A 25723-nucleotide genomic window follows, 5' to 3' on the forward strand; every position below is an offset into this window, starting at 1 on the left:
TGTATTGTTTATATTTTATTGTTATTGGAATTACGTACATAAATATGTATTAAGAGTTATATGGTAGTATATAAATAAATATTTGTGTTTGGTACAAAAAAAGTTGTTTAGTGTATAATTAAGGTGCATATTGGTTTATTATATATATAGAGTAGTATTTATTATTATTCTATTGGAGAATACGGAGGGATGAATGAAGGTTGTTAATTTATTGCTGGGTACACAAATGGCACAACTAAAACTAACTTCTTTTTATTATTTTACCAAGTTTCTAGTACCCAGCGATTGTTGAATATTTCAACATGCTATATGTTTTTACTAAATATTGTTATTATGTATGTTTTTAAGCAATATATTTTGTAACTAATTAAAATCATTAACAATAATACAATAGAGGTTTGCTATAATTTATAAAATCTTACTATTAATCAAACATTTAAAATAATATTAAAAAAAACAAATCTATTTGAACATTAATTATGTTGTAAGTACTTTAAAGTACTCGGTACATACAATTACTATAAATAACTCTTTACTTTTCGTTGACATTTTTTCAATTAAAACATACAGTTTTTTAGTTTATGTACAATTTTACGAAACATTTTAAATTCTATATAAATTTTATTATAAAAAAAAAATAAAATTGAACTTAAGGGTTTTGTGGTTAGTAGTTACATCAAATAACTAGATCAAATATAGTATTGAAATAGTATTTGAACAACAAATATTTCTTTGTAGTAAATAAACTATGACGCAAACTTTTATAGAAAAACTAATTATTGTGTTAATAATACACAAATACATATAATATTAATAATATTCTTGCACAATTATTTATTTTATTTGTAGGCACAGTATTTTGAAGCTAAATTAATTTTGTATACTTGCGTTTTTATTGTTAAACAAATTTCGTTTGATCCAATATTTTGGTTAATTTCTTTCAGTTATTAACATATTTTATTTGTTCTAAAACGTAATATTAGGTTATAGCGGAGAAGGAATTATAGGTAGATGTTTTGGCAAAACTTCTTATTTGGACAAATACCGAAATCATTTTCTAAACATATGTTGTATTTAGAAAATCGGAAGATTTCTTAAAAAAAAAAGAAATTTTTAATCTGTATTTAGGGTCACCTTTATCGGTTGTAATTTCTACATTGGATAGAGAAGAATGCGTAATAGCACAAATTGAATTGACATTACAAAGGACAAACAAGTGTCCAACCATTTAATGGAATTAATGAGAAGTACTGACTATAAGTTATACATTGCAACTTTCAAAATAAGTTATTTTGCCAAAATGGTGGTACTCTACATCTTTCGTAATTATTACGAATTTTAAATGTTGTATATTTTTAAAGTATTACATTAAAAAAAAGATTGTTCGATATTCATAGGTAGCTATTACGAAGATTTATTTGAACTTTTTGTAAAGTGTTCTTTAATTTGTTGACGATCTTTGAGCAAAACTAAAACAACAGTGATATTGTCTTGTGAATCACCTTTTTTGGCTAATTCAATCAAATGTTTGGGTATATCTTCCAAACATTGCTCATCGTCCGCTAGGGACTTATATACACAATCGACAATTTCCTTTTCACTTACATGATCCCAAAGACCATCTGAGCCTAATAGCAAAAAATCATGCGAAGGTTGTAGTGGTACATCTACAATATCAGGTTCGGCTATAACGGCCTTAACGGTATAGTCGCCAATAGAACGTGATACATTGATGATACCATTAACGCGCCATTGACCCTGTACAAATATTACCGAACCACCAGTTTCAGTTGATTCTATGCGTTTCTTTTCATCTGCCGAGTCCGGTTTGTGTGGTTTTACCAATTGTAAGTGCACTGTCGGTGAAACTAAAAGACATCTTGAATCACCCACCCAAGCAACGTATAAATGTTTGAAATTTTCAAGGCCATCCTTTAATAGCAGGGCACAAACTGCTGTTGTGCCACTACTCAATTGTTTCTGGCAGAAATTATGATCAGCTTGCAGAAAACTAGTTTCCAACGCATCTCTATAGCAATCGCTATCGGGAGTAGATGAATTGGGTAGGGAATTCAATTGTTGAGCGACCCGGTAGGGAATTTGGTTAATAGCATATGTGGCAGCTAGAGAGCCAGAGTGACCATCAAAAACGCCATAGAAACTAAGGGATTTTTCAAGTTGATATATATTACTAAATTGTGGCAAACAGATATGACGATCCTCCATTTTGCGGGGTTTATTTTTGACATGTGCTTCTACATATGGTGTGTGGCGGTTTGTAGCGGACTCACTGCAATTGTATAACGTTTCTCGACTACAATCAGCATAATTCTTTAAATTTTCTTCTTTAGAATTGTCACACAATCTCAGAAGAATCTTATCTAACTGCTGTTGTATATATTTTTGTAGCTTTAGCAAATCAAGTAATGTTTGATCAGAGGTGTCTTCGACTTGTTTGCCACCAGAAGCTTTTAAATCTTCTTGGAGCTTTTTGTTTTTTAGTTCTTTATTAATTTCCTCCTCGGCCAAACGTGCAACACCCACTTGAAAGTGTTCCGGACATTTTTTCTCAACGAGCCATTGCCATATACACATGATTATTTCGGCGGACAATTCATCTTTAGCCACTGCATAACTTTCATTATTAGAACGCGTCAATATAAAGGGACGTAATTCAACACCGCCACTACCACCACCATTACATGATACATTTACACCTTCTCTACCTACTAAATCACCGCTGCCTCCTTCATTAGTCACAGCATCTTTCGTCAAATCACGTAAAAATTCTTTAAAATATTTTAAGTGATTACATTGTTTTTCAGCTACATTGCTGCAGCAGCTATTCGTATGTGTCATATCATTTTTAGATTCAATTTTTTCACTCAAAGTGCTGGCCATTTTCAGTTTATATTTTTTTTAATTTTTCAAATATTTTATACACAAATTGTTCAACACATTACATATTTTATTACTGTAATTAAACGCGCTTAACAAACACTATTCGTAATTTGTTTTTCTTTTTTCGATTACTAAAAAATTCTTCTGCATTTAAGCATCTTTTTTTTCATTCAACCAAAACAAACACAGCTCACAGATTAGACAGAGACGTTATCATTGACAGCTGTCAAAAAGTAACCGTATGGTTTTGTTTACATTTTTTTGAAAACCATGAACTAAAGCGAGAGAAAAATTGCCAATTCTATTGGCGGCAATAAATGTTGACATAGTTTTCCTTTTTCAAATTTTTTTCTGAATGTTTTTGTAAAAATATTGCTAAAAAACAAAACGATAACAACCACCAATTAAAACGCCAATGGTAGTTGATGGAAAAAATAACGGCGTTAAATTTTATATCGCCGTTGATTTTAAGTAAATGGCGACTTTGTACGACGCCATGATACCGTTATTTTTATTGTTCATGCAAGTTTGCAAAGTTCTGCGTACAATTAAAAAGAATTGATATAGTGCTTAAAATGTTTAATATTAGTGTTAATTTTAGTGTGAAATGTATATATTTAGTGTTAAATGTGTTTATAATAGTGTATTAAATAACACGTACGTGATCTAATTTCCATTGGGTGAGTTAATTATGAAATTTTCTTTAACTGAGAACATTTCGAAATACATTTTGTTTAAGGCCATCGTTTTAGGTCATAGACAGTGCTTTGAGCAAAAGTACACCATTTTCCTTTATTAGAATATATTCTTTATTTCTATTAATAAAAGAATACAAATGGGAGCTCAAATAGTCAGGTTTATATCTCCATAACAAATTGTCAACGTTTAACATCTGAAGGATGTTTTCTCGCCATTTATAGCATAAATTTATTTCTGTTAGAACTTTTATAAGGTTAGGTAAGCAGGTCGACTTCACATTGTCATCAATTGGGACAAACTTGGGACCAGTATATTGATCCCTTTGTGGTTAAGGTTAAGACTATTGTTAAGGGTCAACTAATTTTTTGTCAGCTGAATATGTGTGTATAATTTAAATAGGAACATCATTCTGACCTATAAATACAGTGCCAGTCTGTTGTCTTACGCCCAATGATATGATATTTCCATGTTAAGTTAATAAGACTAAGGAAATCAGTAGCTAACCCAAACCGGTATAGTAGGAATTGAAAACAGTCTTTATCACTTAGTTATGTGTGGGATATACTTGCAATATTCATACAATATAATCCTGTGCCTCCGATATTTTAATAAAAACATTAGTGCTTATTGAAGTGTTTTGTACAATTTTTATATATTTCATTGTTTTCCATTTTTTAATAATTACATCTTTAAAATTGTTTTACTATTTATATGGATGTGATTACTTGAATGCTCAATTATTATCTACTGCAAAAAAGTGCTTAATTACATCTAATTTACGTTGATACGAAAAAAACAAATTTAAAACAACACTTATTATTTAGTAAAAAGTATAAATATATTTATATTTTACAAACATTTAGATTTTTTTTACTAAAATTTGGAAATTTTTGCTAAAATTTTAGAACGCTCAGATAAAATTCCGATTTTTCACCGAAAATTCATTGATATATAAATTTGTTTTAAATTCAATTGTCGAATTTTAACATTATATTCTAATATTCAAATTTTCCCTAAAATTTAAAATTTTCACTAAAATTTAAAATTTTCACTAAAATTTAAAATTTTCACTAATTTGAACGTTCACAAAACAATTCACTAAAATTTCACACTTTCACTAAAATTTCGAATTTTCACTAAAATTTCGAATTTTCACTAAAATTTCGAATTTTCACTAAAATTTCGCATTTTCACTAAAATTTTAAATTTTTTTTACTGAAATTTAAAATTGTTTGTATAAGTTAGTCATTTCTTTGAAATATTTGTAACCTTCAACCTCCCCTCCCTCCCTCTGATGCGATCAAAGGCAAATTCTAGATCAACTTTTATTTTACTTCAACATTTAACTTTTATTTGACATTTTGATGAATGTGGTATATTTTATAGATTTTTATAATTTTGAATTAAAAAAACAGCTAAAACTAAATATACATAAATGGAAGCACTTACAATTTCGATTTTAAACCAAATAATCTCCACTAAAGATAATTTCTACAAATTTATTTGAAATAATTTTCGTTGTTTTAAGTTGTGAATTGAAACGCTTTCATTTTATTATTTATGATTTTAAAAACATTTTCTTTAAAAACTAAATTCTAAACAACGTTTAAAATAAAACAATATTTAATTTTGTGGTATAAGCAAAAAATTATACATTTCTTTAATATACATTAATGCAAATAATAATGATTTTTACAGTTTTTTTTTCAATCTTATGATATAAATATTTGAGTCTAAGTGCGTTCGTAAATGCAGTAAACTTGTGACTCAATGATTAAATTATTTGTAACTGTTTCACTTCGTTCGATAAACTCTTATCTACAGTAGCACAATATTACTGCATTAAAGAACGTTACTACTATGTTGGGTTTTTGTGTAAGAAAGCTAAACAAAAATATGTGTTAATAATAAACAACTACTATCTTATTGTAATTATTATTTAATGTGTAAATTTGTTATAGCTTTATTTTTATGATTAAATGTTATTTGTTTTGTAAAGGGATGTAAGAAAATAGTTAATTTTAAAACTTCATTCCGATTAAGTTTATAATTATAGTGTAGATTATGAATGACTAAATGCTCATTTAAAGATGTTTTTTATTTTAATATACAACTTTAAAAATTTATAGAGGGAATTTATAATTAAATACAGGTTGTTCTAAATATTTTTATTTTAAATTTTTATTGAAAGCTTAAATTTATTTACTACATAAATTCTTAAATTTACATACATATACTAATATATTGCTCTTAAAATCGTTTTGCTTTCTTTTTTTTAATTAGAAACAGGTTTGGGTTGGGGAATTAATAGGTGTTTTTTTTCAATAAATTGCTATTCAATACTCTCTATACATTTTACACAATTTTTAAGGCAGAAATGTTGCATACAAATTGGAAGTTTTTATTAGAAATTGAACCAAAACAAATGAAATTTCTTAATAGTTAAATAGAAAACTAGACTTTACAATACACACTATACATTTTAACTATATTTTTTTTTCAATTAAATAGATATGTTTTTTATGTATTATAGTTTTATTATTATTACTAACATATTACTGAATTGTGATTAAAAGCAAAATTTAACTAAAATATAAATTTAAAATTTAATGGAATGTATAAATTTTTTAAATTATAATAAAATCGTTTAAAAGTTGTAAGCAACTAATTTGTAAAGTTAAAAAAATGAGATTTATTATTGAGATTACTAAAATGGTCTATAACAAAAACAGTTAAATTAAAAAAGAACGTTTTTTAAACCAAAGTTTCTATTATAGTTATTTTTCAAACTTTTGCATTAATTTTGTTTTAAATAAAATTAATGAAAATTAAAAAAAAAATAGTTAGAAACAAATAGGTAAGATTGTTGCCGTAATTTAATGCAAAAGAAAATATATTCGAATTGTTATTTGAATTACTTCGAAATTATAAAACCAAATTTTGCATTCTTTCACTTTTTAACTGTTTTTATTTTAAATAATAAAAAATTGTACTATGAATTTAAAAATAATTAAATCTATTTTAAATATCAATAATTATAAATCTAATCAAATTATATTACTATAAAATGCTATTTAATATTGTTTGTTTTATATTTAAAATCAATTTAAGATATTTGGTAAATGACATACATACTTACTATATTAGTAGTGTTGATGATAATTCTAGGCATTCCAATTCAAACGATATTCATCTACCATTAGTAAATGTTGTGAGGTCAACCAACCTATAGTTTTTAAACAATTAGAATGTTTTATGTTTTAATTTATTTGAAAATTTTCTTTTAAACAAACTAATTTAGTAAAAAAATCCTTGAAAACTTACCTTCTTGTTGTGCCAAATTATAAAACTCTTGCCATTTACTTTGTACTTCCCAGTATTTTTCCTTAATTTGATTGCGATCTTGTAAATAAGATACGGCAAAGAAATATGCCTTCAATACATCCTGAGGCATTGTATCAAAATGAAAATACACTCCTAGAAACTTTTACTTTCAGCAATAATAAAATGTTCATGAGGATCAAATGAAGAAACAATATTATCAATAATATGACTTTGTTGATACTCATCTATCAAGTGTTTAATGGATAAACCTAAACGTATGTTTAGCGATACGGATACAGTTTGGCCCAAGGTAACTCTTTCCAATTTGTTTACCTACAAGAACAATTATTGAATGATTAAAAGAAAAAATCTTGTAACTAAACTTACTTGTTTTGGTGTTAGCATACGTCCAGATCTAAAGAATTCTTCTAAAGCTATCAAATAACGAGATTCATTGAAAGTTTTTAAACATATAGACTTAATCGCTTTTAAGTTGGCATACAAATGTAATAAAATGACCACTGAAAAAACGCCATAAAGTACTCTAAAAATTATTAAAGAAATTTCTATAACGTTCATGATTTCTTAGCAGAATTTAATGTTTATATAAATACCCTGGAGTTTTAATGGCAGTTAACAAATATAAACCCACAAATGAGGCTATTAGATTTACACAAGTTTCTTGCGAACTATCTTTTGAATTGACATCAGCCAAATTACCACGTACTGCCTGGTGTTGAGTCAAAGCTGCTCTAGTAGCGCCACCTTTAAATAATTGAAACAAAAAACGCTTATTCCTTTCTTTACTTCTTTTTTAAGTTTAGATAAGATTTATTTACCTGCCACTCCTACTATGGCTTTTAAAACAGTTGTCCCACATAAAATTTGTGTACCCAAATGGGTATATTTTGGAAGCACATAAATTTCTATACCCATTGCTAAATCATTTAGAAAATCTGCTCTTAAACGCCACTTTTTACTATCTATATCCAACTGGGCACCTTTCCACCAAGAGAATAATATGCGTCCTAAATGTCCACTACCTTCTTTTAAAATCCATGTTACTGTAGCTGAATAGGCATTTATGTTTTCGTTACCAACTCCGAGACCCTTTAGTATAGCATGTGTGCAGAGAGTACCTGTTTAATATAACATTTATTAAATAAACTTTATTTTATGTTTGTTTTTATACTTAGGTGTTTATTTAATATTAATGATAGAGTGCAGAACAAATAACGTCTGTCATATTATTAACATACTTAATCATACATTTGATTTGTTTTTTAGTAATATCTATGCTCTCTGTGAATGAGAATTGATATTCGAAAATTTTTTTCATATCTTAATAATTTAGTTTAAATTTCTTTATGCTGAAGATTTTTTCATTAATAGTATTTTCAAATCAATCTACATGTTTAAAAATAAGTCAAAATTGTTATCTTTCAGCGGTCATAAATCGTTTGATAAGATTTACATAATAGATTTTGGTATATCTTTTTTGCAAATCGAAACAATCGATTATCGTTAATAATATTTATTCTTTATCAATCAAAAACTTACCGCAAATAGTACTACAAAATGCCTGAACAGTGTCCCAAATTTGATAAGCAGCATAATCATCACTTACACTATCGGGATAACCTTTGGGCAAGAATATTTGCTGGAATAAACGGTATAAAAAGAATTTTTCATGTATAACCGCTTTATTGTCACTCCTTAATGGTACACGGACAATTGATTTTTGTTCTGCAAAAAATTTTTAAAACAACATTTATGACTTGATATATAATTTAATTAAAACACACTTACCGGCTGGTGTAACATAGAGTATTTCTTCACCTCTAGTACCATACTGTTCACGAAAGTGTATTCTCATTCTGGCAAAATTACAAAATATGACAAATCCTCAACGATATTATTGATATTCAACAAAGACCATAAAACAATGTTTAAAGTTGTTTACTAAACTTTAAAACATTTGCTTAGAACTTCCCAGTACGCCCTTAGTTTGGCTAAACACAGAAATTTATTGAATTGCTTTACTTTTTAGTGCCAAGAAAAGAAAATTGTATTGCATGTGTGTTGGACACTTGTGAATTTTATTGCTTAAGCTTTCTGTCTTTTGAAATTTAGTAGATTATTTATTCTATATCTCTCTTTGTTTAAGATCCAATTATTTTTATTAAACACTTGACTTAATGTGGCGTTACTTCTTTAGCTATTGTTTGTTTTCGTTATTTACCACTTCTATTCAAATTTGAACGTCGTTCCCCTTCTCCAGAATGTCTTGTGTTTGATGACTGCCTGTCAGCCTGCTATTAGTTCTTCGTTAATTGCCAATAGTCGTGATGATGATGAAGTTGTTGTTTGTTTGTGAGTAGTGCCACCCTCACCCTTAACAACCAATAAATGTTTTGTCTATCGTATCGGTATGTCTGCCTGTGTGTTATACTTGATGTCCTTGCTGCTGCTATTGTGCTGTCTGTGGTGTTCTCCTGTAATTTTTCCCTAAAAAATTTTACTTATACTCTAATAGAATAATCACTTTTAATATTGTTATAGATTTATATGATATTAATTGACTAGTTAGTTTTATTAAAAAGTTAATTTAAAAAATTCTCACAATCTTTTTTTATAAAAAAACAGTGTAACTGAAAAAATTGTCTAGTAAATTTTCACTTGTTTTGATGGCAACAAATTAGAAATCAAAGTCGGTTGATTGTAAACAATGTGAAGGCGTTATTAAAACAGGGATGTTAGTTTGTGACAGTTTTAGTGTTGCTAAATATCGTATGTAGGAAAAAGCGTTAAAATTGCTAGCTTATGAGAAATTAGTAAAAATTGTAGTTTTAAAATTGTTATTTTCATTAAAAATTTTAATTTTTATCAAAGATACATATTTTTTCCTAATTTCAATTTGATCTTGTAATAATTTTTAAAAATATAGGTATATTTTTTAAGAACTCGATTTTTTGGGGGAAAAATTCGAATTTAAACTAAAATATTAACAAAAATATATTTTTGTTAAAATTTTGATCTTAATATAATTTCGATTTTTTCCTAAAATGTTTAATTTTCACTTAAATTTGAAAAAATTAAAAATTTTAATAAATCTTAAATGTTTAAAAAATTTTGAATTTTAATTAAACATTGAATCTAAAGTCTGAGTACTTCAAGAATTCAAATACATTCGAAAATTCAATAAAATTTTGTATTTTCTTCTCTAAGACCTAATGTTTAGGTTTGTTGCAAATAAAACATACAACATACAATCAAACGAATTTAGTTTGAAACATAAAGTAAACATTTTGCGGTATAAATAGCCACTGCTTTGAACATTCCAAAGAATATTGTTTACATAACATTCCATTCAAAACTTTCTATAGAAACCGTTTTTTAATGTTGACACAAATAAGATATGTATGTACGAATAAAAAATGCATTTTTCTTTAAATAGGGTCATTTTAACATAGCAATTTATGTTGCAGTCAATAACAAGAGCTGCAAGGAATAAAACCATAATTTTTCTGGAAAAATGTTTAATACTGAACATTTTGAAATGAAATTTAATTCTTTAAATGGGACTAAAGGTTCAACAATTGGGAAATCTACAATTGTGGCTCATCGTTTATCGGTGCATTTTCAAAATATCTTAACACCAACAAAAAGTCCACAAAAAGTAACGTATAAAATTCAATAATTCTCTTACAATAAGCATAATTTTAAACATTTTAGTATTTGGAAGCTATTAATCATCATTTAGCGGTATATCGTGAAATGTTAATCAACATAGGCCAGGAAAAAGATTGTCCAGAGTTACGTGAAAAAATACGTAAATTAAGATGTACAATTCTAGAAGAATGTCAAATTACGGCACAACTTTTAATACCTTTGGATAAATCTAACTCCATTGAACTTAATCACGAGTATGAACTTAATAAACATTATTTAGTATTATTATTTCAATTATTGGAATTGTTTTTACGTGAATTAACTAAAAGTTATCGTCTAAATCAAGTTATAACCATGGATATGGAAGAATATTTTGGTAATTTTTATTAAGTGTAAAAAAGTGTTAAGAATTCTTATTTTGAATTAAAAATTTAAAACTACAGAAAATCGTGCTGGACCCTCTAATCTAGGAAATGTTATCAGTGAACTTTTGTTATGCAAAGAAATCACTCCCGATTTTAATTTAGAAGAATTATCTAGCATTATACTGGATACTAAAGAAATATCCTCATTGTTAAAAGAAATTGAAGAGTTTGTGCCACAAGGTGAGTGATATTTAAAGCTATGTTACATTCACATCTATTAAATAGTTGACAAAATTGCAGTCACATCACAGAAATCATTTAAGATCAAAAAAAAAAAAAAAAAAAATACCTGTTTTTAGTCATGTATTTAATAGATGTGAATGTGTTTTGAATTAGCTTTAACTAATTGGTTTTAAAAATCTTATATTAAATTCTAGAATTCAATTCTAACGTCGATATTCATAATGTTTGGCCCTTAAAACGTAAGCGTAAATTATTTTGTTGTGGTTCTCAATCTAATTACTAAAAAAATCATAAATGTTATATTCAATAAAATGTTAAATTCTGTTATAAAAAATTGAACAAACTGCATTTTTTTATTCCAAGAGTGTCTTCAGTTTTCCTCTGTAAATATTTCACCCGAATTTGCACATAAATTTATATATGTTTTACTCCTGCCAACACCCCAACGGGAACAGCGACCAGTAGGTTTTCCTACTTTATAAATAATGCCTCCCATGTCGAAATCATAAGTACAAACTGTGTAATAACAGTATTTAAAGGACATCTCTTTGCTTATATGAAATAAAAAACTTTATAAATTATTTATTATCTTAATATCTAAGACATACCTGTCTAAACAGTCGGCTCCTAGGGCTACTGCACAACCTACACGTGAAACCTGATCATTTATTATAGTTGTAAATTGTTTAGCAACTTCATGACTTGAAAAATAATAAATTTTAACGTTTCTTTTTTAATTTAAATTAAATATTTAAACCTACTCCTCCACAAACTCCTTGGGCATTTCGGTAGGATTTTCTATATTATTCTTTTCATCAAACATTTTACGCAATGCCAAAGAAATAATTTCTAATACCGGTTTGGGTTCATTTAAGGCGGTTACCTCCTTTTTAGAAATAAACGAAAATATTTCGAAGCAATTTTTCCTTTTTAATTAAACCCTAACTTACCAAATTTTGTGCAACTTTTGGAAAACGCAAAGTGCTGCTACATGTTGTCACTCCCGCATTTACCAGTTTTGAGCGAAAATGTGACAAATAACTCAATTCACTATCCCATATTAATTCACGCATTCTAACGGCCATGGGAAAAAAGATTTTATTTAAACTATTTTTTGCCCAACCACCGGCTGTACGATTACGATAATAATTATGCCAATTTATAAAAGCTGTCTTTACTTTTCTTGTTAAGGGTACATGGGCCAAAAATTCTTTGGATATGTAGGAAGGCTAAAATTTTTAATTATGTAAATTTTGCGTTTGTTAAACTTAAAATACTTACATTGGTTATGGAATTTTTGGCATCACAAATTAAGTGTGTCTTGCCAGTTCCACATAACTTATTTTCAATATCAGCTTGACAATATTCCCAGGCTAAACAGGTGTTTAAAATGATTAATAGCAGAAACACAGGTTTTTGAATTTTCATAATGTTTTTTTATTATTTGTTTTAACATTTTGTCAAAAAGTTCTTTGTAATTTTATTAATTAAAAAGTTTCTTAAATATTTTCACCTCATAGACATTCGAATTTCAAAAAAGTATTGTCTGTACTGTAGTCTAGTCTATAGTCTATTCTATAGTTTGGATTATACTCTAGTCTATAGTATATTCTATAGTCTGGATTATACTCTAGTCTATAGTCTATTCTATAGTCTGGACTATAGACTATTCTATAGTCTGGATTATATTCTAGTCTATAGTCTATTCTATAGTCTATTCTATAGTCTGGACTATAGCCTTGTCTATAGTCTAGTCTATAGTCCGGACTATAGTCTAGTCTATAGTCTGAACTATAGTCTAGTCTATAGTCTGGACTATAGTGTAGTCTATAGTCTGGACTATAGTCTATAGACTAGACTATAGTCTGGACTATAGTCTATATACTAGACTATAGTCTGGACTATAGTCAATAAACTAGACTATAGTCTGGACTATAGTCTAGTCTATAAACTGGACTATAGTCTATAGACTAGACTATAGTCTGGACTATAGTCTAGTCTATAGTCTGGACTATAGTCTAGTCTATAGTTTGGACTATAGTCTAGTCTATATAGTCTGGACTATAGTCTAGTCTATAGTCTGGACTACAGTCTAGTCTATAGTCTGGACTATAGTCTGTTCTATAGTCTGGACTATAGTCTGTTCTATAGTCTGGGCTATAGTCTAGTCTATAATCCAGACTATAGTCTAGCCTATAGTCTGGACTATAGTCTAGTCTATAGTCTGGACTATAGTCTAGTCAATAGTCTGGACTATAGTCTAGTCTATAGTCTGGACTATAGTCTAGTCTATAGTCTGGACTATAGTCTAGCCTATAGTCTGGACTATAGTCTAGTCTATAGTCTGGACTATTGTCTAGTCTATAGTCTGGGACTATAGTCTAGTCTATAGTCTGGACTATAGTCTAGTCTATAGTCTGGACTATAGTCTAGTCTATAGTCTGGACTATAGTCTAGTCTATAGTCTGGACTATAGTCTAGTCTATAGTCTGGACTATAGTCTAGTCTATTCTATAGTCTGGATTATACTCTAGTCTATAGTCTATTCTATAGTCTGTACTATAGTCCAGACTATAGACTAACTATAGCCCAGACTATAGACTAGACTATAGCCTAGACTATTGACTAGACTATAGTCCAGACTATAGACTAGGACTATAGTCCAGACTATAGACTAGACTATAGCCTAGACTATAGACTAGACTATTAGCCTAGACTATAGACTAGACTATAGCCTAGACTATAGTCCAGACTATAGCCTACTAGTCCAGTAGTCAATAGTCTAGGTATAGTCTAATAGTCTAGGGCTATAGTTCTAGTCTATATGGACTACAGTTAGTCTATAGTCTGGACTATAGTCTAGTCTATAGTCTGGACTATAGTCTAGTCTATAGTCTGGACTATAGTCTAGTCTATAGTCTGGACTATAGTCTAGTCTATAGTCTGGACTATAGACTAGTCTATAGTCTGGACTGTAATCTAGTCTATAGTCTGGACTATAGTCTAGTTCATAGTCTGGTCTATAGTCTAGTCTATAGTCTGTGCTATAGTCTAGTCTATAGCCTGGATTATAGTCTAATCCATAGCCTGGAATACAGTCTAGTCTATAATCTGGACTATAGTCTAGTCTATAGTCTGGACTATAGTCTTAATCCGAATTATTTAGAATAGAAGAAGATACATTTATAATTGTTCTTGTATCAATATGCCCCTAAATATCAGGTTTAGCTGTTTAGTCTGGATTATAAAATTTTTGTTCGATATGGGGGTAATTTTCTGTTACTTGTAATCGTGTTTTTAAAAAAAAGTACCTTGTGGTCAACAAGTCATTGAACTAATCTATTTATCAAAAAATTTAATTTCTTTTTAAAAACTATCCACGGTAACCAACAGTTTCATATAAAACCGAACTGTGCTATAATTTCCTAGTAAAACCACTCTGTATTTAAATTAAATTCCAAATATTAAAACCACATTTGTGATTTAATTTAAGATACTTCAACACAACAAAATTTTATGTTTTATTTTTTAAGTTATGTTTTTTTTTCTAAAAAATCAAACACATCTTCCATTTATTTTTGAAATAATAAATTTTATTAATAATAAAAAAATAAACTTAATAAAAAAATGGGCAGAGTTGTTTATAAAATTTTTAGAAGAACTCATATTAAAGATAATTATTATTTTTTAAATAAATGTGTATTTAAAATCAATATAAAACATTTGATTTTCACAGAAAATCAATACAATGAACAAATATTTTTGAGCTTTCATTAAGATTAGAAAAAGATCTATTTTAAACAAAATTTAAAAAGAAATTAATTATAAAATGTTTTGCTTATATTTCTTTAACTATGTTTAAGTACAATTTAAAAACAAATTTATTTGTTTAATAGTTTGAGCATAATTTGAAGTTTGATGTTTGTTTTGGAAACAAATCTTTTTAACTTTTAACAAAACATATTATTTTTTAAGTTTCTTTTGTGTGTGTGTGTATGTTTAAAATAACATCTTTTTAGTTAAGCTAAGAATTTTTTGTCAGTTTTCTTTACTTTTTTTCATTTTTAAGTATTAATTATACTATAAAATACAAGTTACAAGTACAAAGATATACAATATATATCTATATATATATTTTTGTATACGTATAGTATATAATCCATATTAATATCATACAATTTTAATTTTTAAAGCAATAGTCTTTTTTGTTTGTTTTTTTTTTTTTACTTATACAATAAATTTCGTTTAAAAATAGTTCAGTCAAAGTGAGACCATTTTAATATATGGCCTGGTCCACAAAGTGGATTAACAAATTTTTAAACTAAACTTAATAAAGAGAAATTTTTCAAAATTTTTTTTTCTACAGAAAATTTGTTTAAAACAATTTGAAGAATTTTCTTAAAAATTTGGTTTAGTCTTTGTTAAGCCAGTTAAGCAAACCAATCATATATGGCTCTGGGTAACTGAAAACGTATTTCAATTTTCTTTCTTTATACAAATTTTGTTTTGTTTTTGTAATTATACCAAATATAGTTTAACTTAAACCTAAACTTAATCATGAAGAGGGCGCTTAAAACTTAAAGATTCTCTTAAAAAACTTAAAAATTAAAAACGAAAAACACCAAACCAAATACCAAAATATTAACTTTTATGGTGGGTGGTGGGTGGTTGTATGGTGATGAGTGGCGCTGGATAATATGATGAAAGATTTAGGAAGGAATAACAACAACTAAAGTTGTTGTTACAGTATGTTTGTGTGTTGTAGAGTTGACTGCTGGTTAATGTGGTGTTGTTGATGGTTTTAATATTTTGGAGGTTTAGATTTAAATGGCGTTTTGGTTGAGGAATCATATATGATTTGATGAAGAGGCTGAAAGCTGCTCTAGACGGGCACACAGTTCGGTAGCTAAACGCATTTGTGTGGCAGCTGCAGCAGCACAGGAGGCGGAGGCATTGGTAATGGTAGCAGTATTAGATGTAGGTTGATTAAAATGCATAGCTGCTTCTGGATAACTGGGACAAACACCCAACCAACGAGCTTTACCACAAGTATGAGACTGTAAATACAAAAAAGAAAACAAATTAATAAATAAAAATTCAATTTGAAACAGAGTTTGAAATTTCCAAACTTGGTTTTTAAAACTTACCATGGTAAAATCACGTTTCCATTGAACACCGCATTGACCGTCACATAGAGGGCAGGGACGTTCAATACTGTAACCACCGCATTCACTGCAATCCAAAGAGACATGATCATCGGTCCACGATACACCACAGGTGAAACAGGAACCAATATGTTGTCTCAATTCTTCAATGGTTAAAACATTATCCACTGAAATTTCCAAAGGGCTGCCAACTAAATCAGACAATGATGATGACATGCTGATACTGCTGCGACTAAAATGATAATAATAAAAAAAAGCGTTCATTAATTATTTGCAACTAATTTAAAATTTATTATTTTGTATTAAAATATTAATTTACAAATAAGGGGAAACTTGAGAACAAAATTTACTATTACTACTTAAAGAAACGTGTGACGTTAATAGAAATTTACGCTTAATAAATTTATTATCAATTTTTCTGCTGTACTTTATGTACGTAACAAAAAAATCAATCAATGAATCGAGCACAAAAAAATATTAAATTAATCTTATCAGTTTGCCAGGAAACAAGAAAAAAACTAGGGGAGTAAAATATGGGAAAACCCAAAATGATTGTTGAAAAATCATTCATTTTTAATCTAGTAAATTCGTTTAATAATTTTATTTAAATTTTACAAATTAAAATTTGTAAGAATCGTGAGTCAATGTTAAGGGAAATAATTAATTAGAAATTAATTTGTGTTAAGACACACAAATGTGTCACTCTGTTTTCGATATATAGATTGAGTGACAAAGAAGTTATTTTTGGGGTTTTTAATAAATTTTTGGAAGAAAACTGATAATTGATGAGTAGAAGTAATAGTAGCAATTGTACCTTGTACTTCCACCAAATTTCATTCAAAATACTTTTATAAACTTATTTTTAAAACACTTAACTTCACACTTTCGTACAATTTATTAAAATTTTTTAAATATTTGTTTTCAAATAGAATTTATGTGAGTTAAAGTGTTTGTTATTCTATAGTTTTCAACTTACCCCAATGAACTGCAAATATCAGTGAATTGAGGACCATGTACACTTGCCAAAGACATTGTTGTTGATGGTACTAAAAGTAAAAGATAAAAAAATCGTAAATTAGTAAAATATTTTTAAAATTTTTTTGAAATATTAAAGTTGTATATAATTGAAAATGTTTTTTTTTTTCTTTTTTACACTTAATTACGAGTTTGGCCTTTATTTTGTTTCTTTTTTTATATACGTTTAATTTTCTTAATTTTATTTTTAAAATGTCACATTCAATTTATTTTTATATTTCTTTTTTTTTTTTTGTTATACAATTGCGTTTTAAATTTAACCAATACCTTTAAACAAGAGTATAAAAATAAAATAATTTTATTTGAAAAATATGGTTTGAAATTAACAAATGCAATATAAATATGATATATTTGAAAATTAATAAGCTGACAATATCAAATTTGTTAATTAAACAAATGTTAAAGGTTTATAAGAGGTTTAATTTTTGAAACAGAGAATTTTTAAGTAAAATACAAAATTTTGTTAAAATTTAAATGTAATCTTGAAACAAAAGTGACCCAAATAATCAAAACAAAGAAGAATTTTAAATATTAAAGTTTTGCTTTTGCGAAAAAGCTGAATAATAACATATTGAATAAAACATTTAAAGGATTTTTAAAATTTTTAACAACATTTAAAAGTTGTTATGTAAATTAATTAAAAATATAGACAGACAAATTTTTACATTTAACTGTAAAGTTTTTTACAATATTGAAAATATGATTCATTTGAATCGGCTATTATTTGACTCACACTTTTCAAGGAAACACTTGTATTTTTTACACTTTCAATTAAAGTTGAGATTTTTTTTGGAAAAAGACCTTTTAACTGTTATTATTTCTAAATAAATTTCTAGACATTTCGTTTTTTGCATATTAATGTTTTTTATTTAAATATTTTGAAACCATATTTAAATATGCAAAAAATCCATAAATATAAAACCAGCTTTTTAAATAGTTAAACAGCTTGTCTTTTGCTTGCTTTGTTGTATTAATATTTCTCCTCTTTCTTATTAACAATTTATTACTTAGTTTTTTGCCAGGGTTTTAAATTTCTTATAATAACATGAATCATTAGATTTAAAGCTTTGGATTGAACTGGTTTTGTGTGTTAAAAATAAAATATATTAAACCGTTTTTATAAGGTTAATTTAACCTCCAGTTTGGTATTTCTTTTTATTTTAAATAGGAAATAATATAATACATAATAATAATAAAAAAAGAAAGAAATGTATGTACAAATTTTTAAAAGGAAGTTAAAAAAAAAACTAAATAAAGAAAAGCCAATTGCAGTTGAATTGCTAGTATTCACTGTTAAAAAAGTTTTATTGTGTATACAAAAATATGTTAATTAAAAATGTCTATAAATAAAAACCCCACGTTAATAAAATCTCAAACTTTATTAGAATTTTGCTAAAAATCCCCTTGACGTTTAAAGAAATGTGGAATTTTGTATTGTTATTATATAAAGTACTATTTGTTTACAATTTAAGATGTCTTTTTTCTAAAAAAACCCGCTTTTTAAAAGTTTATTCAGGTTTTAATAAAGATATGGGTAAAACCCCAGGTTTGATGACCAGTATTTTCAAACTTTTTTTTAACACAATTTTCTTTATTATTGAACATTTTCCCCTCCCTAGTTGAAGAATACTTGATTAATGCATCTATACACTGCAAGTAATAATAGTCATACAAATGTTTTCATATGTATAGAGTATGTATTTATTTATGTAGAAGTCTTTGTGTATATAAAAAAACCAGATATTATTTGTTAATTGCAGTTACATTCAATGATAAACATCATGCAACCAGTTGTGTGGCCGCATTGTTTACAAAAAATAGCAGGGGAACAGTGTTGCCCGCATAAACCAGTAATTGCAATTAGTTTTTTTCCCTCTAAGAATCCAAAAGTATTTATATAAAGTCGTTTTAATCCAACAGCTGTTTATTGTTTGGGAAAATATAAAGTAACTGTCAAATTCTATTCATAAAACAACAATAATGCATTTGCAAAAGAACTTTGACATGTTTTGGGTTTCTTCTCTTCTTTCTTTTCTACTAATACTAATTTGTAAGTTACCGTTGAATGCACTTAATATCATGATTGTTTACATTTTGTGCCGTTAAGAATCTGGCATCTCCTACAAAAGCAATAATAATAATTTTACACAGAAAAAAGTGTTATAAAAATAAATTAGTTTTTTTATTATTACAACTCATTATTAAAGTATACTAAATAAAAAAAAAACTAAAAAACCCAATTAAAAATAACACATATTGAAAATTTTACAAAAAATTGATAGTTTACAAGTAATTTTCAACAGGAAAAGGAGAAAAAATTTTACAACATTCGATTTTTGTCTCCATAAATGGTTAAAAATATTTGCAATGTCAAATATATATTTTTTTAAATTTTAGCAAAAGTTTGTGTGTAATTTACAAAATATAAAAAAAATTTCAAGAATTTTTAAAAAGTTAAAACGAAATAAATTAATGCATTCCTACACGTTCTAAATATTAAGATATAATATTTGCAAACATTGACCTAGCAAATATTAGAACAAATTCTATATTCTAGTAGGTAATTATGGTAAATTACACTTTCATACCTCAACTAATGTCATAAATCAAAATTTTTAGCATTTAATAGAAATCATCTCAATTTTTAAAGAAAAATTTTTAAAATACAACACGCTATATATAATTTTATAAATGCTAAATCTTAAACATGCATCTAAAACTGTACTCATTTTCTTAGCAAAGTTGCAATTTAGTTATTTTTATTACAATGTAAAATTATAAAATGACAAATAGAAAATTTTATAGCTATAAATAAACCCACCAGACAATTGGCCTTGATATAAGTAACTACATATAATTTTAAATATACAGATTTATAATAGAAAATTTTTAAAATAAAACTTACTTTTTTTAGATTTTCTTTATAAAGTTGTTAAAAACCGCAAAGTATTGCTATAGATATTTTTCCAAGTTAAATAAAATGTCACTTTTATTTTTAAGCACTTTTTCTTGTTCAAGTTTTAGTTTTTTTGAATTTTTTAAAAAATTTGAAATTTTCAAAATTTTTTCTTTTAATATTGTTGGCAAATATTTTCAATAAATTTGTATTATTTGCATTAAATTTTTCTATAAACTATGCAAAATATATTGTTTTACTAAAAAACTTTTTTTTTTTTTTCAATAAAATTTAAAGTTTTTTCTAGATTTTTGTTTTTATAACTGTATTCACAATATAAATAAACCGAACAGAGTTTTTTTAAAGACTTTTTTCAGGTTTCTTAGTTTGTTTTGATTTCAATTTTATTTTAAGTTTTAGGTTTGCTGTTCCGTATTCCGTATATTTTGATTAAAAAAATTTCCTTTTACTTTAGGAGGAGTTCTGACAGCCACGACTAAATTCAATAAACTGAAAATGTTTAAGGCGAGACATCCACTTTTATGAGCGTTTCACATTCACACAAAACAATTTGCAAGTTTGTTTTTGTATGTAGTGTTGTTGTGTATCTTGTGGGTATGGGATTTTTTGTATAGAGAGGGAAAGACTATTCGCCGTCTCCTCTCACAGTGTATTATTTTGTATTTAATAATGTTACGTTGTTATTGTTGTTATATTGCCTTTTGTTGTTATTGTTATACTAAATACAGAAGGCAAAAAATAAAAAAAAATAAAAAAAAGTATCTCAAGTGTATAAGTGAGTTTTGAGATACAGTATGTAGTTATATTATACTCATTTAAACCTAAGTGTTGCCAATTATTTAGGAAGATTTTAAAATTTATTATAATTTTTTTTTATTAAAATTGCTATTAAAAATATTAATTTTTTAAAATATACTAACACATTTACTTAAAAAATGCTAAATTTTGTAAAGACATTTCTGCAGACTATGTTTAAACATTGACAACACTTTATCACTCTCCTACTCATACATAGTTAACACAATCATATGTATGATTGTGTGTTCACACTTGCACAGCTACCTACTTTCATACATATTCGTATGTATGAACATACGTACGTACGTACATGCAGATAAGTAAAGTAAGTCATCGTATGACAAGTCATAATAATAACAACAAATTCGCTATACCCATAAAATACAAAAAAAAAAAGCAATAGCAATAATAACAGCAACAATAACAACAAGCCGCCAGTTGTCGCCTCAAATCAATTTATAATGCAATATACTAACAGGCAGGCATCAAATAAAAGGCAAAGAGGCAAACTAACAACATTCATGCAGTTTTCAAAAGCAAAATAAAGAAAAACTAAAAAAATCAAAAACAAATTTACAACAACTATTCGATCAAAAGACAATATAATTATATTGTTAAGTGTGTGTGTTTGTGTGCGTTGTCGTTACCTTTTGAATGACTTGTTCGTTTAGTTTTTATAAAAAGCAACAAAAAAGAAATACTACACACTTATGCACACCTTTTACCCCCCTTTAATTTTAGCGGGAACGGAAATAGTTACGTTTATTTTCTTTGCAAAAAAAGAAGAAAAATATTGTGTTGATTTTTCCGTCTGGCAGTTTTAATTACAGCTGCCAGATTGGAGGATTTTTTTGTTTGTTTTGACAATTGTTTGTGTCAATATCCTAGAGGGAAGAGAATTAGTTTCTCATCTGGTGTTTTGTCGGCAGGTTCTAGATTGATCTATAGTAGCATATTCACGTAGACACACCTGTCCGAAGCCAGTCTTTAAGGTTTTGTAAAATATTTTGACACCAAAAGAACTGATGCCACACTCGTCCAGAGACTGGTTTATTGAAGATAGGTTCCATATTTATTATTAAGGAAACAAAAAATAACTTATTTCTCCCTTTCCCAATCCCTCAATTGTAAGGTTTAGGTTGTTGGTAGCAGTGTCGATAACCTAGTTAGTGGTACATACATAAGATACATATTTTCTAGTTTACGTTTGCGATTATTGCATGCATGATCCATTTATTTAAGTTCTTGATCGTTGAAGAAAGACAAATCTTAAGACCAAAGATGTCCAGAAATGTCGCTAACGTTGCCCACCATGAATATGTCAACTTTGTGGACCTGGTGAATGGTGTTAATATGAACATGGATGAGTTTTATGGTTCCATTTGTTCACTAATAAGAAAAGCTCTGAATCTTGGTATGACAAGGGGATCAAAGATTTGGATAATTTCGCACAAAACTTTCTTAGCAAAGTCAAAGCAAAAATTCTCAGGCAATTCCGTAACAAGAATTAGTTTGCGCTTTTACTCCTTAAAACTTATCTGGCAACCTCTAAACTTTTAACAGTTTTTGTTTGTAACAACAATAATCAAACACCAAATTGCGGGGGAAGTATTTTGTTGAAAAACCACGTTCTGCTTATCTTAAAACATTTCATTTGTAATTGCAAATTTTCAAAATGTTAAAATTTATGATATTTTAAATATTTGAAAAGATTATTATTTTATAAATAATCCACTTCACAAAAAATTTCCATTTTTCAATCACTCTTAATGTGAATGTTATTTAGATGAAAAGAGTAATGAATCAATTTTATAGTTATATATATTAAGTGTTAGTGAAATATTCTTTGGAAAAATGAACTCACTGACATTTACATTTTAAAGTTATTTAATTTAATAATTTTATACTTTAAATACTAGTTTTTTCTACTAACAAATTTAAATAAAACTGGTTTATTTTGTTTTTGCAAACAATTACATTTGTAATTAAGCAAAAATTTCCAAAGTGTATTTAGTAGGCAATTATTGTTGTTTTTATCATTAATGTTTATAGCGATAAGAAGAATTAACAACTTTAAACTGGAAATCTGATGAAATAATTTTGTGAAAATGCAACGATAATTTAAAAATATGTATATAAGTTTCCAGTTAATATGGTCAAGTGCAAAGTGTAGTTTTTAATGGAAATGTAATTTTCGTATTTTTTTTATTAAATGGAAGTTAAATCGAAATATTTGAATAATTACAGGTTTTTATTATATAAAAGGGGAGAAACGATATTTTTAGCAAAATTCTTTTTTATTGAACTGAAATAATAGATTTTTATTAAAAAATGGGAAAAGTCCTTAGATTCCCTGATAAATCTATTTTCTTAAATCATTTTCTAAGCTGCCAGATTGGAGGATTTTCTTGTTTGTTTTGACAATTGTCTGTGTCCATGTCCTAGAAGGTAGAGTAATAGTTTCTCAACTGGTATTTTGTCGATTGTTTCTAGAGTGATCCTTAGAAGGCTACACACGTTGCCTCAAAACCCGACGTTAGTCGTGCAAAAAAGTACCCAATAAACGAAAAAAACAGTCACCGTGCTCGTTAAGGCACTACTGGTTCTTTAAAGAGGCCTGTCACGACGATTTAAACAAATCTCAATCCCACTTTAAACTTGTAGCGGTTTCATAGCAAAAAAGTAGGTACAATAATTGAACTTTCGATAGAAATGGAATTCTGTGACAGGCCCCATAGATTATAGATTTAGTAAGTTTAGCAAGTCAATCACTGTTTCTTATCTTTCTTTCCTAATTTCCCAATTCCTCAATAAGATTTAGGTGGTTCGTTCAAGTGTCAATAACCTGAATGGCTAGTTAGTGGTAGAATATTAATAGTCGTTAAAATTTGCCTATGGTGCTAGACATGGGTTGATGGTAATATATATTTTTTTTAAATATCAATAAATATCAAAACATATCAATTTACTCCAAATTTAGAGTAAATATAATATTAATTATAGTCTTTCTGAAATTTCATCCCCCTTTTCTCAATCCAATCTTGTGTTTTTTAAAATATAGTTTTTGCATCTGCGTTTTAAAATATTTTGGATCTCTCTTTTAATACTTAGGATCTCCCTTTCACTTTAGCAATTCCAGAATTGCTTCTTATTAAGTCTTATTAAATAGATTTCTTTAGAACTAATTCTTAGAGTAATTTTTATTTGGATTTTATTGTTTTCAAAACAGAGATTTGTGGTTTAATCTTAAATCGAATATTCGATCAAATTCTTTTTGTTTACGTACTTTATTAACGATACAATGTACGTAAATAACGTAAGTAAACAAATTATCTTTTTATTTCAAAAAAAAGGACACAAAAGTGGATCATTGTAAAAATAACTTGTTTTTGAAAATAAAACAAAAGTTAAAATTAAAAAATATTTACAAAAGTAACAAAATTGAAACTGATACAAAAACACTGCTGACAAATCATTATGATGAAATTGTTTAAATTCTTTGCACAGAATCTCTCTCAATTACAAACACGCTCACTCTCTCTCTCTCTCTCTCTGTCTCTAACAGATGTTAATTTAAATTAAAAATGGAAAATTTTATTTTGATATTTATTATAATTAAATTATAAATTAATAAAATAGAAAAAAAATATATATAATTCGCATGATTTGCATTATTTTTGTTTTATATAGTTTATTCGAAAATTTTTTAAATAATATCTTATCATTAAAAAAAGAAAAAAGAAATATCACAAGACATACTTATATTATTCTTGTTTTATATAAGAAAATTACTTTAAAATAAGTACTTAGACGTGTGTACTAGATAGTAAAACAGATCAAATGCTACTTGTTTTTGTTAAATTATTTTTAAATTCATTGAGTATTTTTGTGTTCTAGTATGTTTTGTTCTTTTGGCAGCCACTTTGTTAAATGTATCAAATCTTAAAGAACACGCCCCTTTTTAATTGTTATGGTGTGATTGTTTTTTTTTGAAATTGTTGCCGGTTAAATAAATTAATTAAATTGCGAAGGGCATGACATTAATTCTTAATTTGTTGTACTAGGTTATTTAGAACAGTTTTATTATTATTTTAAACTTAAGTGTAAAAAAACAACACAAATACGAGATATGATTATAGGCGCACGAGTCTTATAATAGAGATTAACAAATATTTGTTTAATAATAAATCAAAAATACTTAACTGTACATTATAAACACAACCTTTAGTTGTTACAATTTTGAGTTCAAATGTAAATTTTATACTTTTAACAAATTGTCATTCCAAGCAATATTTTCCAGTAAAATCTGCAATTTTTTTTAATTAAATTTGTCTTTAATATTCGTTTACAAGAAATTTATTTGTCGCCAACAAAGTGTTCTTTAATACCCGGAAATATTATTGTTTATATTAACTTAAAAAGCTTAACTATAAAAATTAATTTTGAAATCAATTTTTGACATAATCAAATTAATTCGTTTATATTTAAGTTAATTTTAATTGTTATTTTCACTTTAAGAAAAAAAAAAATCCACAAAAATATTTTAATTAACATATTTATATTAATTAAAAGAATAAAAGAAAGAAAATCACAATTAAAATCTC

At 26.9% G+C, this 25723-nt stretch overlaps 5 protein-coding genes across 8 annotated transcripts in view; 1 reads left to right on the forward strand and 4 right to left on the reverse strand.

The window, feature by feature from the left end:
* On the reverse strand, window positions 1–3119 carry LOC119610455 (probable protein phosphatase 2C 10). Its single transcript, XM_037965675.1, has one exon. It carries the CDS (start codon window positions 2899–2901, stop codon window positions 1405–1407), a length of 1497 nt encoding a protein of 498 aa, XP_037821603.1. The 5' UTR covers window positions 2902–3119; the 3' UTR covers window positions 1–1404.
* A 291-nt stretch (window positions 3120–3410) lies between these two features.
* On the forward strand, window positions 3411–11498 carry LOC119610469. 2 transcript variants are annotated; one of them, XM_037965695.1, is made up of 6 exons: window positions 3411–3581; window positions 10382–10603; window positions 10660–10850; window positions 10926–10972; window positions 11040–11201; window positions 11399–11498. In XM_037965695.1, exons 2-6 carry the CDS (start codon window positions 10460–10462, stop codon window positions 11485–11487), a joined length of 633 nt encoding a protein of 210 aa, XP_037821623.1. In that variant the 5' UTR covers window positions 3411–3581; window positions 10382–10459; the 3' UTR covers window positions 11488–11498. The 2 variants fall into 2 exon arrangements, with proteins under 2 accessions (XP_037821623.1, XP_037821622.1); XM_037965694.1 differs by having other exon boundaries at window positions 10660–10972.
* On the reverse strand, window positions 6428–9629 carry LOC119610467 (RUS family member 1). The gene is given in 8 exon segments (XM_037965690.1): window positions 6428–6826; window positions 6925–7083; window positions 7086–7257; window positions 7312–7468; window positions 7539–7689; window positions 7764–8063; window positions 8485–8670; window positions 8734–9629. Coding segments are annotated over 8 exon segments (1254 nt in total). The 5' UTR covers window positions 8801–9629; the 3' UTR covers window positions 6428–6764.
* A 76-nt stretch (window positions 11499–11574) lies between the features above and the next one.
* Window positions 11575–12657, reverse strand: LOC119610463 (antigen 5 like allergen Cul n 1-like). The gene is made up of 5 exons (XM_037965685.1): window positions 12486–12657; window positions 12155–12433; window positions 11966–12090; window positions 11813–11905; window positions 11575–11755 (listed from the first exon to the last, which is right to left on the reverse strand). The coding sequence occupies exons 1-5, from the start codon at window positions 12630–12632 to the stop codon at window positions 11575–11577; spliced, it is 825 nt and encodes a 274-aa protein (XP_037821613.1). The 5' UTR covers window positions 12633–12657.
* A 2578-nt stretch (window positions 12658–15235) lies between these two features.
* LOC119610468 (protein pinocchio) overlaps window positions 15236–25723 on the reverse strand; it is a 51588-nt gene continuing 41100 nt past the window's right edge. The window contains exons 1-4 of one of the 3 annotated variants that reach the window (XM_037965692.1): window positions 20310–20818; window positions 17346–17415; window positions 16352–16601; window positions 15236–16261 (exon numbers count right to left, since the gene is read on the reverse strand). In XM_037965692.1, the coding sequence (XP_037821620.1) occupies window positions 16052–16261; window positions 16352–16601; window positions 17346–17401 (516 nt within the window). In that variant the 5' untranslated portion in view covers window positions 17402–17415; window positions 20310–20818 and the 3' untranslated portion in view covers window positions 15236–16051. Of the gene's footprint in view, window positions 16262–16351; window positions 16602–17345; window positions 17416–20305; window positions 20819–25723 lie in introns of those variants that run through there. The other 2 variants (XM_037965693.1, XM_037965691.1) reach the window with 2 other exon arrangements.

Source organism: Lucilia sericata, unplaced genomic scaffold, assembly GCF_015586225.1.
Source record: "Lucilia sericata isolate MDLA Ls3-8-SP2 unplaced genomic scaffold, ASM1558622v1 Contig001201F_arrow, whole genome shotgun sequence".
In the NCBI taxonomy this organism is placed as follows: Eukaryota; Metazoa; Arthropoda; class Insecta; order Diptera; family Calliphoridae; genus Lucilia; species Lucilia sericata.